This window comes from Vitis vinifera, chromosome 3, assembly GCF_030704535.1.
Source record: "Vitis vinifera cultivar Pinot Noir 40024 chromosome 3, ASM3070453v1".
NCBI classification, from domain to species: domain Eukaryota; kingdom Viridiplantae; phylum Streptophyta; class Magnoliopsida; order Vitales; family Vitaceae; genus Vitis; species Vitis vinifera.
This window is the reverse complement of record NC_081807.1, coordinates 5786641-5803229: the sequence shown is the minus strand read 5'-3', so window position 1 is coordinate 5803229 and position 16589 is coordinate 5786641. Positions and strand designations below refer to the sequence as shown.

The following is a 16589-nucleotide window of genomic DNA, read 5'->3' as shown; positions in this document are numbered from 1 at the left end:
TCTTTTAACCATATTTCTCTTAATTTCTGCCCCCACATACATTCTTCTATTAAAGACAAGCTAAACTCAATCATCACTAATCTTCTAACCTCAGATCCTCCAGTTGAAAGGACTGCTACACTCTCCTTGAGTCCCCTAAAAGCTTATCTGGTTCGGGGCCTCCTACTTCCTACTTGTCATATTCCCAAAAATCCCTTTGTTCCTTTAAAGACTCTTTCATCTTAACTGCCTGCATATGGCTGCATGAACCACTCAGATTGTATCCGTTCCACCAGTTCCTCGCTAGCCTTCTGATTTAAGCCACTCATTTTCAAACCGTAAGGGAAACTTGCGCCCATACACTGCTGAGAAAACCACACAAACCCACCTTCACAGTTATTAAACCATGAAAAACCACACAAAGCCACCTTACAAACGAAGGAAGAAACAAAACAAGCCATGCCTTTTGATTAGTTACACTGTGAAGGTACCAGTCAGTTTTTCAGTTGAATAAAAGAGTCTGGTTAGAAAAGGACCGGTGCAGTGAATTGGAATGGAGAGCAGGCAGTTCAATGGGGCATCTCCAAATCCATTGTTTAGGTGCATAGGGACTGTCAAATCTCGCTAACACATACAGATATGCAATTCGAACAAATATTTCAGAACAATAATACACGTGATCAACATTTTTTTTCTATAAACAAACAATATTTCATTTGTTCCTCCCTCCTGCTTACTAAGCTTCCCATTTTATATGCACAATACAGAATACCACTAAGTTAACGGAGTGCATTATAGACACCAGCCAGAGAGTAGATATACGACCTATTGTGGTGGATATAAGACCTGTTGACCTGTTGTGGTGTTTACGTCCACAACATAACAGCCTCAACCTCTTACCAAAACCGGCTGCACATCCTTTCCCCGTAAGTTTAGGCATCATGTCGATTAGCACGCCTCAGCCTCATTCCTATGTCAGCTTCTCTGTCATGTCGAATTAAAGCAGTGCCATGCAAATTAGCACTTTGTGTTTCCGAGGGAATATCTTCAACCTCATTTTGCTTGCCTTCTGTGTCCTCTCCATAGTTATGAAGCCTACGGCCAATCAAATAGCGATCATCACGTATTGAATTGTGGAGGTTGGTGAACCATACATGGAATCGCTTGGCACAAAAGCACAACAGGCTGAAGCAGAGGCAACCCAGCCAAGCAAACCTATAGACAGCCGAGTTAACTACTAGTGGATACCCAAGCACAGGGAACACCCCTCTGGCTAAAACGTAAGGAACACACAGGGCTGTCAGCAGCTTCATTATGATTGGGAACACAATCTCCCTTAGCACCCAAAGGCCCTGCAGCCTGGAGAAACCATCTTCTCTCACTCTTTCAAATTTTATTCGCCAACTCTCATCCACCAAGGGCATCATATGATCCAACATAACCTGTTCAAGCACAAAAATGAACAAATGAAGTTTAGGGTCTGTTAGGTTGAATGCATCCTGGTTGGCATAATTAAACATGATCTTAGAATTTAAATGCAAATATCAGAATAAAATAAAATCAAATAAAAGAACCAAATGAATTCCAGTTTTGGTATTTTCAAATGACTCAAAATGAAACTGAACTGACAAAAGTTCAGAACTTTTTTTAATCTACTGCACTGGTTGTTTTATAGTAACAAAATTTGTTATTTGAGAATTATTTGGAGTTCAAAATTCAGGACAGATCCAGTAACAAAGCATGTAGAGAAAAACTCGAAAAATTACACTGGATGAACTTGTATGTGTGTGTGTGTTTACCAAGAAAGACTCCTCTTTATGAAAAAAGGATAAAAGAAGACAAGTGAAACAAGGAAATTTTGACAATAAATAAATCCATTCAATTCCTTGAAATTTGATGCTTCTCTCTTTGCCAATGGGTGTGTCAGTGTGTGTGTGAGAAAGTGTAGATGAAACAATAAGAACAGAACCAAGAGAGGCTCCTCCCTATAAAAAAAAGGATAAAGTAAAACATGTGAAACAAGGCAATTTTGACAATAAATAGAATCTTATTCAAGTCCTTGAAATTTGCTGCTTCTGTCCTTTCCTAAGAGGTCAAATTCAGAGTTCATAGATCTTGCATGGATTAAAATATTATTAAATAAAATTAGGTTACATACACTCAGTAAGAAAATATTATAAATAAAAGAGAAGAAAGGTATACACCAGAGTACACTGACCGTAAACAAAGGGTGCTGAAAGGCATTGCCATAAAAGAGAAACAAAAAACACTGCTCCTCTTACCTAGAGCCCAGTTAATCTACAAAATCAATTAAAGGCATATTGAACCTTCTCCTAAGTGCAAACTAACCCACAACCTAAGATTGCATGGAAAATGCGTTTAAGCGCCTCAACTTTCTGCCCTTTACTTTCAAACATCCCCTGATTCACCACACAACTATCTTCCCACAAAAGAATCATGCCAATTTAGCAGTCTTCTTGACCACAGAATAAAGGACCATGCAATGCCACACATAATTACTCATTTTGAGGGCATTCCAACACAACTTTTCATCACCCATTAACAATATTTTATTCCCAACTTCCAGTGGGTAAAAGTAGTATTTTCCAAGTCCCACCTCCAAGCAACCATGTGCTAGAGGCTAGAATAATGAGACTTATAAAGGTATTTTGATAATCAAGTTAATCAATCAGATCTACCAAGGAATGCACCAAAAAAATATGTAATGGCTCCAGCCAAACCAAAGGTAAAACCTTGATGTAAATCAAGAAAATTATAGTGATGGTTGCTCACCAGTCTAGTCCAGATCTTAAGAAAGATGAGTCCCAATGCCCAGTCCTGATACAAGAGGAACACAGGGCTTTCATCCACAGGCACCCGCATTGGCACAATTACCAGAAGCTCAAACAGCAGTCCAATTAATACTGGGATGACAAATATCTGGTACATAATGGCAGCACAAAGGTCAGAGACATAAAACCTGGTTAGGAAGATAAATATTAACCAAGGTGACATTTTCCTACCCATATTGACAACAGAACAGAACTCTTAATAACAATGACACACCACTTCCACATTTGGCTCAACAGAACTACAGCCCTCCTTGTTTTGATGTGCTCAATGGAATACCTGACTCCAGCTAGAGCAGTCCAAATGACATAGCTTCCAATGATGAAAGAATATAAATCTAACGAAAAAGAAAAAAGAGGCATAGAACAAGTCAACATTCTCATTCAAAAGGCATGATAAAAATGACTGCAAGACAAGTTCATCAACCACATTACCATTGCACTTGATGCCATGAGTTATTGGGAGAAGAGGAATGCCATTGAAGAGCGCTCGTCCAAGTGAAATAGGTACAACTATCAAGGCGGAGTTAAAGATAAGTAGAGTCATCCAAGCCACCACCAACAAAAGGACAATACGAAGCACAAAGCCGTACCTGCTAAATAATAGGAATTAAAAAAAATCAGATGATATCAGAGTATGAAACAAGTAAAGAGAGCTTTAGCTTGAAAAAGAATTTTTTTTAAAAACAAGAGCACAGAGAGCAAAAACATAGCCAGATCCATTATAAATCATGGATGGGATTTTAGAAAAAGAAGGCAATAGGATAAATGCATAAAAATAAAATATCAACAGTCATAATAAATCAGCTTCAACTTAAGATTTAGAAATGAGCAAGATTCCAAAAGTAACATGCTAAAGAATACAACACCGATGACAATGAAAATATGACACGAGTATGGCAGTATTTCGAAGCTTATTAACGAAAAGATAGACAATTAAAACATAATCTCAAGTTCTTCAATATTTTTTTTTAAAGAAAAAACACACTTGAATTCAAAATGAAACAGGGATTCAAATCGCAAGAAAAATGGCAAATGTCATTCGCTGCACAACATTGCAAAGTAAATGACACTGCAAAGTATACATATTTATGACTCCATTTCTAGCAACTCTTTTGATACGAGATTTTCCTCCAAGCACTTTCAATTCCCAATATCTCTTCAGAGGTTTTGTCTTTGTCTTCCTAGGCCAAGTTCTCTCGCAATCATACATGTTAAAGAAATAAATGTAGATCTATATTACAGAGATGGTGAATATAAACTGCATATACATGCATGTATATGTATACACATGCACATGACTTCTAGTTGCTATTATGAGTTTCAAGTTATAAACAGCATACATATACTTTAAAATCTGCATTTATATGGAAAAAATAAAAATATGGAAGCCAAATTCATACGCATAAATACATTATTTTGCTGCATGCGGATCATTTTTTTTTTGTACAGGAAAATAGCAAATTTATATTAAAATGCCTAAGCAAAAGGTGCAGCAATACACACTCAGTGAATACATTTGATGCCCACCAAAGGCATACTTTAAAAGAAGAGAAATGCAGAAAACAACCTCCCTCTCATTATTTTAAGTTAGCCAATCAACAAAGTTCTAGGAATGACACCTATGTATTCTCCAATCCATTTCAAAAAAATACTCATGAAAATGGGTTCGATTTTTGGAACTAATTGTTCTGAATCTTCAAAAGACCTCCTGTTTCTTTCTTTCTATAATGTCCTAGACAAGCACAGAGACCATCCAATCCTTTTCCATTTCTTTCCCACAAAAAATTCATGCCAGATCAATATTTCCTTTTACAGTGAAGTGCCTCACCCAAATTACTCCATGAAAAGAGAAAACAAGTTGTCACGGGATACTTTAAGAAAATGAAGAAGTAAATGACCGATCGATCCTACCTCATTTTTGCACATTAGCATCGACTAGGCATTGTCCATCCGCTCCTTTAAAGCTGACCAATTGTTAAAAATCTGACCCCAAGTTCATTCCCATGCAAAGATTTCCACCTTCACAGGTAACCATGGATTCCAAACAATGCTAGAGGGGAAAGGCCCACCTCTTTCTTGTACAAAAGAATTAAAGAAGGATTTGACTGAAAACACCACTCTTGGACTCCTCCCACCCCTTTTTGTCTTCCTCCTCACTCCAAATTGAGCTTTTCTCCAGGTTTTGAAGAAAGGTTATTACTCCTTCAATCTCTCAATCAAGAAATTGCATGGAGAAGCAAGGGCCCCACCGACCTCCTCCTACTTGCTTCCACACCTCTCCTACCTAAGAGTCTTTATCATTGGCTAGAGAGAACAAATACAACAAGGATTCTTCCAAAGATGAGTCACCACACTATATTTTCAAAATTTGACCATTCTTCCATTACCAACAATGAAATGAGTTCTACTCACAAAGGACTTCCACCCATTTCCAATAGCCTTCCACACACCCACCCCATATCCATCCCTCATAAACTTTGAACACCATTCCCCTTCCTAAAATTTCTGTGCAATAACACTTTTCCAAAGGGACACTCTTTCATAAGCAAATCTTCAGCACCACTTGCCTAGGTGCACCTTGTTTTGAGAAGAGAGATTCCTAATGCCCCCCCCATTCTTTTTGTCTAAGCAAACTATGGACTAATTAACCAAGTGAGGTTTATTCACTGATGCAACCCCTCCCCAAAGGAAGTTCCTTTAGATCTGCACCAATCTTAGACATGTTTTTTGGGATAATGAACAATTGACAATGTACTTTAAATAGGTAAGTCTCCCTACATTGCTTTTACAATATAGCAAGCCTTTTTTGAAATCCTTCTTCCACCTCATCCCACATCCTCATTGCTTTAAAATGAGCTCCCAAAGGCAAACCTAGATATATGGTGGGTAGATGCCCTACCTTACATCGCAGAGTAGCAACAAGAGCCTCCACATCATCAGCTCCTCCAACTAGAATTAGCTCACTTTTCTTTAGATTGATTTTCAAATCTAACCTCTCATAGCCTCTACCACCCACCTTGAAACCCAAGAAGGAAACCCCTTCCCTAGTTCTCCTTAGAATCCCCTCTATAGCCAAGATAAATAAATAGGGAGAAAAGGGATCCCCTTGTCTTAACCCACAAGAACTACGAAAGAATTTTGATAGGGTCATGTTGACAAGAACTAACAATTTTGTTGAGGAGATGCATCATTTAAAGTTTTAAACCATATGATCCACTTATGACCAAAACTTGATTTCTCTAAGATCACCAATAGGAACTCCCAATTGGCATGATCATACACCTTCTCAATATCAATTTTGCAAATAACTCCACTAATGGAGCTTTTCAACTTTGAGTCTATGGCCTCATTAGCTATGAGAATTGCATTAAGAATGTGTTTACCCTCCACAAAAATGGAAATATGTTGGTAGTTTAAAACCACATTTCCCCCTACCTTTTTGAGTTTGCTGGCTAAAACTTTTGCCAAAAGCTTATAAAAGGCCCTCCACTAAGATAATTGGTTTGAAATCTTCCAAATCCAAGGGAGTGACATTCAAACTTCTCTCAAAAAACCTATTGTAAAAAATGTCCATGAAGAAACCTATTACCTCTTGCTTAACAAATTCCCACAAAACTGTCAAAATGCCTTAGTGAAGCCATCTAGTCTTGGAGCTTCATCCCTAAACAAAGCGACTTGAACTTTCTCCTCGATGAATGAAGTCCCAAGCTTATACAGGAGATTTTGAACGGCTCTTGCCCCCCTACCTTCTTTTTTGTCAAACTCATCGAAAAGCAAAACTTAATTTATTCTAACTTCCACCATTTGAGAATTAATTTGTTAGACCCTTGTAGCTTGCAAACACACAAGATTAACTCATTGAGATCTAATCAGAGCCTTGATAGTTTTTCGTTTTTCCTTGTCATTAACCCCAACATTTCAAGATAAAATCCTTAATTGCATGGATAGTTAGAAACAAGTTCCCTACCACTTTTCTAACATCTTGTCGCTTTTCCATGCGCCTGGCTATAGTTAATTGAGTACTCTACCTTTCGGAGTTCCCCAACAAAAGGAGAAGTTGGAATATCTCCTCTCTCTACCTATCACCACCACTTTACTCCTTTTTCTAGCCTTTGATTTCCACAACATAGAAAAAATTCCCTACTCACAACCTCAGACAATTCCACAAAATTGTTGAAAGAGGCCAACTTGCATAAAGACGAATCTTGAACTTAACTCCTCCCCCTTTAGGTCCTAGCAAAGGCAGTCCTTACACAAGCCCACCACCTCACTACTCAACAATTTCCACTCTCTTTAACCCGTTCCTTAAGTTTCCTTGGTACCCCCACCATCATGCCTTCACAAAAAAGCATTTGTAGTGCCCTTCACCATCACTGCAAGCCCATAAGAAATCACCCCCCTTCAACTCCCTCCAAAGAACTAAGCCTTTAGTGAGATCCGACAAAGGGCTCCCATCCATAGTGCGAAAAGAAGTAGAAGAAACCCTGCCCTTCAATAGAGAAGAAAAAGTCAAAGCCATATCTGAAAGTCTGATAGCTTCATTAAGGAGAGTTTCATCGACAAAGGAAACTCTCACTTCTAGCCATCGAGATTCCATTAGAAGGCAAAGGTCTTCAAACATAGAGCTTTGACGATTCCTCTAGTTGAGAGTAAAATGGGGTTGATCACCCCTCTTTAATTAGGAAGCCCACTAATGGTGCAAGAGTGGGTTGATTGCAAGAGGCCTTGCAAGCCCATCCCGCCTCCACAAAATCCTCCCTCCCCCCTTCCCCCTTTTCACAAGAAGCTCGAACCTAAGAAGACGAGCCCTCAACTTGAGCAAGCCCTTATAACTAAAGGTTGCTAGTCCTCCACAATCCAGCCCTTAAGAGGATCATAGGCACAAACACTTTGAACCATCAGCCCACTAAAACAACCATTGGGGCCACTAAATGACTCCTTTGGCAATGAGCCAACCTCCTCGCTTGACCCAACTTTTACCAACTACTTGCACTAGGTAGAAAAGGCTAACCCCGCCACTCCTTTAGCAAGCCACAAATGCTCCTCTTGTGACACCCATTTTCCCTTTAGAACACATTTCACCTCGTTAGATTCATCCTTGACCTTTACTCTGCAACTTCCATTAAGAGCCACCATCATCAAGCATAGAGATATCTCCCACCATAGTTGAGTAGCAAAGACAATTGACCTAACTACAACATGCAAGATCCTAGGCACCTTCCTCCTGTAAGATCTTACAAGAATCTTAGCCCATTGAAGATGACAATGAATCGCATTACCCTCATCAACTACCATAATTCTCCACAAGCATCACCCAACCTTTAAACAATTTTTTCCCCCCAAATGAAGAGGTAGCCCACCCACTCCCACCAAAGCTTCTTTAGCACGCATCCCTTTCTTGAAACATCCTACTTCAAAACCCCACTAGTCTAGCTACACCCCCTTCCGCTTTGAAAAATATGTTGCCCAAATGCTATAATACTCTATTGACTTCAATGGCTCTCCTAAACTCAAACAGGATGACAGAACCTCCCAACATAGCCAAATGGAGGTTTCCCTTTAGTCTCCAATTGTATGAAGCCTAATTTTAATTTTTCAGGTGAAACAAATTTGACACCTGGTTTGAGAAGGCTCCTCATCTACCCACCAGGCACTTTTTCAAGGGCTTGAAATTTTCCTTAAGTTCCTTCATTTCAAACTAAATCCAAACTGCATCGCCAACCTTACCTTGGCCTTTATTCACCGTCCCCGCAAAAGAAATTATCTTTCAAAAAAGTCCCCTACCACTATCTTCTAATTGTTTGATAGCCTCCCAAGGTGCCTCTACAATCCTCAACGAAAGAGCAACACCAGCAATTCTCAGCTTATTAGCAATAATCTTCCATCCCCCTAGGAAGCCCCTCCCTTCAGGGAAGACTAACAAGAACCTTTTTTCCTCTGCTGATAAAACTGAACACAATAGAAATCTTCCTTCTTGGTTGCTGCAAAGCTCCAGTTTGTAGGCTCTTACCACCTTCTTTCTGATCCATCTTAAAGCACATGTTATTCTTTCCTTTATAGCCAATAAGAGATCCCTCTCACCAAACCTAGTCCAAGAGGAAAGCCCTCATCCTCTCTTCAAATTTTTTCCAATTCTCTAACCTTTAATCACCTCTATCAAAATCTCGAAAGATTTTGATTCAACACAAAATCAACTGCATCCTCCATCCATCCCTTGAACTCCACTTCCCTCAGATGTTTCTCCAAGCTTGCTTAATCGAAGAATAAATCCTTTTGATAAAACATATTACTGGTTGGGACTTGACCCTTGCAAATCCTACTTCATTATTAAGGTTTCAAGTTCAACACTAAACATTCAAACTTCCTTAAGGCTCTGCCATTAGATACAAAAAAACTCAAGTCGTGTAGATTTCTAAGTCGTAAAACTAAGAATACAAAAGGCTCTCTACATCTAGATTCTTCCTTTTTTTTCCTTTTTTTTTTTTAAGGATCTTCAATAATGGCGGTGCCATATGACTGAAAGTGGAGTATGCAACAAAGATGGTAATGGTGTCATTGGTGAAGAGATGGAGGTACTACAATGAAGGTAGTCTTGATGGAGGTAATGAAATTTTCTCCTGTTGGTGTTGGAGATGATAACAAGTTCATTGTTAAACAATAAGGGCAGTCAATACAATGAAGATGGAATTGATTGGGCAGCAATGGAAGAAGCAACAGCAGTGGCATGGCGGACGAGAGGTGGTGTTAGTGGTGACAAGACAACATAGAGGTAAAGCAATGGCATTGATGGATGTGATGGATCGGAGGCCAAGGTGGAGACAGCATCACGGAGGTATGGCAGTAACAAGGTGGCGATGGTGGGGATGATGGCGGCACTGTCAATGGCAGAGTGGTGAAGGAGGTAGTAGTGACAGCATCGATAAAGGTGGCAGTCACATGGCAGATGTGTCAGTGGCGGTAATTCAGATCAATCTTTTATACATAATATTAAATATTAAACAAGGTAGTGGAATTGACATCTGCTCTACAAACTTACTCTGAATCAGATTGATCATCAGCATCATACTCATCTGTGATATTAGAATTCCCTGATGCATGAATGCTTCCATTTAAATCATCGACAGCTTCAAGTACCCCTAGTGGCTGATCCTGTTGTGCAATTTCATCTACTGGTACTGCATAAAGGGCCTGCCTTACTGGTTCCCCATTTGCATTTTCCTGTCCACCATTGTCATCAGGTCTAGGCAGTAAGAAATCTGTTAAGCCAAGTGCCCAGCCAACTGCAGTAAACCAATAGTGGAGAAAGGATTTGATCGTTGTCCGCAATTTAAAATGCTCAATAGCAAATGGAATGCAAATTTGGAAGAGAAGCATATCAGCAGGAATCTCAGTAAATGGGTCGGAGACACTGCAATAAACATGTACATTTATAAATTAGAAAACAAAAATGGTAGATTAAAAAATGAGAACCTAAGTAATGAACAGTTGGTGCCACCAGAACAAGGAGCTCCAACTTACACAATATCAAGCGGAAAAATGGAGGGAGCCAATCTCATGGCAAGTTTGACTGGTAAAAATACCAGCATCACTATTAAACTCCCATAGACAGCAACAGATAACAGAACCCTGCGAGCATGCTTATGTGCAGGATCATCAATTAGATCACGAAAGGGATTATAGTTTGGATCAGCTGGATCTCGAAGAAAGTACAGAACTCCATTACGCAAAACCTATGTAAGGAAAGTTGAGGAATAGGTTAACCAATAAAAAAATGAATTAGTAATTACAAAATAAAATGTAACAATATGATCAAATGGCTAGGAACAGTACCCCACGAAGAAGGCTGACAAAGATGCTTATTTGTAGCATGTACACGATCCCAACAATCCAATGAACTAATGAACTCGCCAGGGGAGAAACTGAAAAGAATTGGACTCTTTGAGAAAGAGTCTTCCCGAACATTCTTATGGTACAAACATCCAGCCACCAGCCACACATTAAAGGAAATACCCCCAGCTCAATGACCAGAAGGAAAGCAACTTTAATCATAGTCATTAAGTGCCTCATTGCTGCCAAGAACTGCCTGAAAAGGGATGGGATTGTCTCTGCTATTGAAGAGATACCATAGAACCTCCCCATGGTCAAAGGTTCACCTTTAGTATACCGAATTAAAGCAACAATGCCGAGGTAGAAGAAGATTAGGGAGAAAACAAACATGTATCCAATAGCAAGCGTTGTTACATCAGAAAGTCGTGATGTTCCAATAGTTGCCCCTTTCAAGAAATCTGCTGACAGGGGCATGCTAATGTTGTTCGAGGTTTCATTTAATCCACTTGTGTTTACTTTTAACATTTCTGCGACCTGACCGAGCAGCCCATTTTCTTGGCTTTCAGATGACAGATCAGTTACAGCAGTTAATGCATTCTTCAGTGTAATATTTGCTAAGGAGAGGGCTGACTCTGTAAGTGGCATGAATGTTGACAATACTGGACCAGTAGCAGAAGAGAAAAGCCACGATATATAATGGAGTATAACCCGACCTAATGAAAAGGGCAAAAAGATCACAACGCCAAGGAATATCATATTGCTTGCCAGAACCTGCATAGGGAAAGAACCATTCAGTATATCAATGGATGCAATCCCCAGAGATGAGGATAGAACAAATTTTCTAAATTAACCACATTTAATTGTTGGGAAGACCTATTAATACAAATAAGATTATTTAAAAAACTAATGTTCCATATACTTCATGATTCACAGAATTTCAGCACTCTTTCAGACAGCTTCATTGAAGAATTAACTGAGAAAAAAAATATTACGAAATTTTATAGAAAATAAGTTACATGGTTATCCCCAAATAACAACAAAATCCATTTGAAAGAAGGGATATTTTAAAGCAAATCTTTTGAGGTCTTTTGTCTTCTTTCTTATTTTTCCTCCTCCATAAATGACAACAAAGGAAACAAGGAAGTATATGGCCCATAGAGATAGCAATGAAGTCTGGTAAACAAGGGAGTCTTCCTGTCTCATATCTTGTGGTCAAATATGCCCCAATCTTACAGATTAGGGTTGACCCTAGAATCTGAAGTGACAATCTATCATGTGCTCCTGTCACTGATAGATTCAGGACTAGTAATTTGTCTCCACACCAAGTGACATTATCAAGCGTGGACATATATGCAATCAACTATGGGATAATATCGTAAATCATCATGGGTTCATCTCTAGAGCATGCTTCCTGTTTTTACCTTCGGATTTTTGTCCAAGAAATTTCATTATGTTCATTTCTACATTCATATATAAAGTATTATATTCTCCGGTCATATATAAATTAACCATGCATAAAAGACTTCTGAAGGTATCATGATAGGAGGAAAGGTCCAGTTCACAGTGAAGTCTATATCCTTTGAAATTTCTGTTGAGGTGGGGAAAGGGAAAGTAGCAGGCTCGATTCTGGAAAGGAGCCAGGGTGCCTCATGTTGGATTAGATTTGGAGAAAGCATTGATTATTTCAACCCAACAAAGGCACATGATTCTAATGCCTGCCAGCATATTTAAATGATTAAGGCAAGATTAATTAGCAAATCTAACAATGACAAATGTAACAATTAGGCAGAAGATTCCTAATGATTAACAATGCACTCCATAAAGGTACAAAATAAAACTAGACAAAGAAATCAATAAGAAGAAAAAAATCATAAAAAGGAAGGGGAAAACACCACCATTCCATCATCAATGGAGATGAAATAACAACAGAACATAATTAGGAAATAACAATAGCAGAAGAGAATGATAAACTCACAGTAAAAGCATTTTCAACCAAATGAAAAACAGGCCCTTGCATGCCAACAAGCTCATCAAAGGGCACATCCTCTGCACCATCAGCATCATCAAGACCATCAAACATCTGTTCAACGTGAGCTTCAAGGCGAGCTGCCTGCATCTCCCACCGGACAGCAACATTGTCTGGGTTCCTTCCATCTAGTTGCCCTGCTCCAGCAATTCCCTGGGCTCCACCAGCATCTTCACCATTTCCTTCCCTCGCAAAATTCCTATTAGCTTGTCCAGGAGGTCTTCTTGCAGCACGAGGATTTCTTTCACCTTCATCTTCCCTTTCTGCATCTGGTCCCCCAAGCTCTCTTAAATGTCTAACATAATCCCTCAAAGAAGTGGCTCCAAGAAATATGAAAACAATGCTTGCAGATAGCAGGAATCCATGTAGACAATCAGTAAGAATAACTGTAGTAGATAAATGACTCAAGAACAATCTCTGGGCTTCACCAAAGCTCCTCACAAAAGAAAATCGCCATATCCAAAATGTAATGAAGGGTATGATAAGGAGCCAAACAGAAAGTACAAAACTAAGGCGCAAAAAGAATTGCAGAACATGGCAAGCTTTCATTGCCATTCCAACTACAAACTCCTGAAAAGGAAGCCTTGCTGGAGCATTTTCAGCATACACAGGGGAGAACGAAAATGCATATTTGCAAACCTGTAATACATATCAACTGCAATTTAAAACCTCCACCAATGTAAACAAAAATCAACCCTAAGCATATTCAGATGAAAAAATAAATGAAAAAAAAATATGAAAAAACATCCCCAGAAGATACCAAAAGGTATAAAAGCAATCCAACATAAATAAATAAAAATGGAATTGGGTTCTGTGGCACAAAACTAAAGATTGCATAAAATCGGAGGTTAAATAAGATGTTTCAAACTAGAAGCCGTTGAATGAAATAAAATTTATGGTTTCTCCTTTTATTTACATTGCTCCACTATAGGGTATCCTGGAAACATCTTGTAAATGTGTGATCTTAGTGGCCATTGCAAGTGTCATGTCTATTTATGGACATCCATAGTACTTATTCAGGAATGACCATAATATTAAGAGAAAAACAGCATTAATTGACATGTGGTCCAAAGTGTTAAATCAAGCCTTGTTATGAAAATTTTCCAACCCAAACAATCCAGATTTAAATTAAGCTTTTAACCCCCTAGCTTTAACAGAACACCTGAAGGACTATAGAGAGACTGGTTTTGTCTTGAGACACATTATAAGACTTATACTATTAAATAAATGACAATCATAAAGACATCTCCCTGCAGATGATGATCTTAAAATTTGTAATCCTTTAATTGATTCTCCATCTTAGAGATTGATATACCATCTTGGAAATTTCAATTGATACACTATCATGGAAACAGTAATTCCAACAATGGGTAATTATATTGATTTAAAGCAAAGTGAAGATGCACAAATATTAAATGTGTATCCGTATGACGATAAGAAGATCAAGTTTTCCAAAATTCTGACATAGCTCAACCAAACAGAACCTTAATCTCAACCAATGTTGTTTTGTTAGCAGTTGACAATCCATAGGATGGAAACTTGGAAAATCTTGTTCATTGTAAGTTTAGTTTTATCATCTTCTAAGCCTATGAAATACATTTGTTACACTTTCTTGACATTCATCCATAAAACGATATATGTTGAAGGTTAAACCTACCTATTTCCTAAACCATTTTCAAAAATTTCTTTCTTTTCTTTCATCATTTCCTAGAACCAAATATCGTGCCAGCTTGCCCCAATTTCTTAGACAATGGCATCTCATTTTCTATTTATTAGTCTATCCTTTACCATAATAATAGAAAATAAAATGGCCTTATCTTTGTAAAGAAACTCAATTTTCTTTCCACAACCACGCAAAAGCTGCACACAAATTGGATTATGAACAAAGAACTATTTTCTCATTGACGATAAATTCAAAACAATAAGATCTGGTTCAAAGATAAAAGCTTTTCACTAGCCTTCCCTCATCTTTCCGAAGAATTCAAACAAAGTCGCTTTTTTCTCTTTAAAAAAAAAAAAAAAAAAAAAAAACCCTAAAACCCTAATTTCACGTCTTTTAGGCGATCCTCGAACATTTCAGAGACCAAAACATTAATTCACCATCAATTCAAACCAAATTTCAAGATACACAAAAAGACCCCCAATAAATACATAGCTAAGACATCTATAAAAATCCCAATCAAACGACATAGCTTAAAGAAAAGAAAAAAAAAAAGGAAGAAAGATGAAAGAAAAGCGAACCTCGCATTGACGAGCGTTGCTGTGATTGAGCCACTGAAGGAGACAATCCTGATGAACAAACTTTATGCTACCGCTACACGCACAAGGGTACCGGAGCGGGTTCTCTGCGTCACCGGGATTTCGGCAGATGCGGCAAACGTCCCCCTCGTCCTCCTCCTCGTCATATTTCCCTGGGGATCTCGTTTCATCTTCCGGCGAGCTGCGAGGCGATGATAACGACGAAGAAGAAGCTTTGAGGCTGTCGACAGAGACGGTGGTGGGGTTGTCGTTCTCGTTGGCCTTGGCTTCCAGCACCGCCGGCGCGATCTCCATCGGATCGTAAACGGCGAAACTAAAGCTCCGGCGAGTCTCGACTCTGAGGCTCAGTTCTCAGGAAGAGGTCAGACTCGGTGGCCGCTCGATCCTCTTTTAAAGACATGGAGTTTGGGCCCAGGGAGGATACAGATTCCCGGAAGGGTCAGCCATGTTTTTAAATCCCATCTTTGCCCCCACGTTTGGGATTAAATTACTGGTCTTGCCCTTCGAGTTCCGGATAATGACGTCGATGTCTATGCACTCGCCCCCACCATCCTGTACTGATGACGTGGCATTCGGAGACAAGCTGGAATTTAATGAGCCGGTGGTGGGGTGACACTCTGCTCTGGAAAGTTCCATGACACCAATTGCAACGTGCCACGTCGTAATATGCTATTTCCACCCCCTCCCTTTTTAAATATCTTATTGATTAAGGATTGAAGAATGAGAATGAATTCATTCCTTGCTACAAAGGCTCCTCCTCTCTTGAATTGGCATATAACTTTGACCTTATTTTTAGGGCGTTAAGAAATTTAGAAAATTTAAGACAATGTTTAATTTTTGGAGAGGAGTAAGGGAAAAAAAAAAAGTGTTAAGGTTATGTTTGGTTTTTAAAAAGTTTGAAAGAAAATGTGATTGAAATAAAATAAAAGGGAAAAAAAGTAAAAATAGAATTAAAATTAATTAATTACTTTTATAAATTACTTTAAAAAAATTATTGAATTTAATGATTTATAAATATATAAAAAATACATAAAATAATTTATTGAGATTAAATCTATCTTTTTTTTTTTTTTACTTTTTCTGTTTGTTCTTTCTCTTTCACATTTTTCTTTAAATTTAACGGGAACTAAACATAGCTTAAAATTTTCATGAATACATGATGTTCAATTGGGCGATGTTTGTTGACAAGAAATGAAAAGATATTTTTATATGCATGTTAGTAACATTTAATGAGTTTGGTAAACTTTATACAAATTGGCTCAAAAATCCAATCATATAAATTAATTTAGGTCGGTGGAATTCAACATTTTGAATAAGTAGGTCCAAAGTCGGGTCAAGTTCAGGTCCCTAGAAGCCGCACCATATGAAGTCTCGGGCTGAGTCCAACGGTCATGGGCTGATTATTTTATGGTTAAACTCAATAAATTATTTATCTCCTTTTTAGAATGGCAAGTGGCTCTGGGCTTGGGCTTGGACTGATTCATCATGCATATGATCATATCCATCAACTTTCCTGATTGAACACGTGCTAGAAAAGGGAGATAAATAAACAGTCTCATGAATGCAAACAAATATCAATATCTTAAGCTAATTTATCATTTCAACAATACAATTTTAGTATATGTAATCTATCATAAATTCCAATC

At 38.3% G+C, this 16589-nt stretch overlaps 1 protein-coding gene across 2 annotated transcripts; it reads right to left on the bottom strand.

Annotated features, from left to right (window-relative positions):
- Positions 1–598: 598 nt before the first annotated feature.
- Positions 599–15399, bottom strand: LOC100262331 (probable E3 ubiquitin ligase SUD1). Of its 2 annotated transcripts, none has more exons than XM_010649425.3 (9): positions 14926–15399; positions 12634–13323; positions 10662–11429; positions 10350–10561; positions 9868–10239; positions 3264–3424; positions 3003–3166; positions 2773–2919; positions 599–1421 (listed from the first exon to the last, which is right to left on the bottom strand). In XM_010649425.3, exons 1-9 carry the CDS (start codon positions 15235–15237, stop codon positions 912–914), a joined length of 3336 nt encoding a protein of 1111 aa, XP_010647727.1. In that variant the 5' UTR covers positions 15238–15399; the 3' UTR covers positions 599–911. The 2 variants fall into 2 exon arrangements, with proteins under 2 accessions (XP_010647727.1, XP_010647728.1); XM_010649426.3 differs by having other exon boundaries at positions 3264–3421; positions 14926–15391.
- Positions 15400–16589: the final 1190 nt, after the last annotated feature.

Coding starts and splice junctions, on each gene's coding strand:
- LOC100262331 (XM_010649425.3), bottom strand. CDS start 15,237: ATGGAGATCGCGCCGGCGGTGCTGGAAGCCAAGGCCAACGAGAACGAC. Junction 13,324..14,925: donor GCAACGCTCGTCAATGCGAG/GTTCGCTTTTCT, acceptor TATGTATTACAG/GTTTGCAAATATGCATTTTC. Junction 10,240..10,349: donor ATTTTTCCGCTTGATATTGT/GTAAGTTGGAGC, acceptor TGTTTATTGCAG/TGTCTCCGACCCATTTACTG.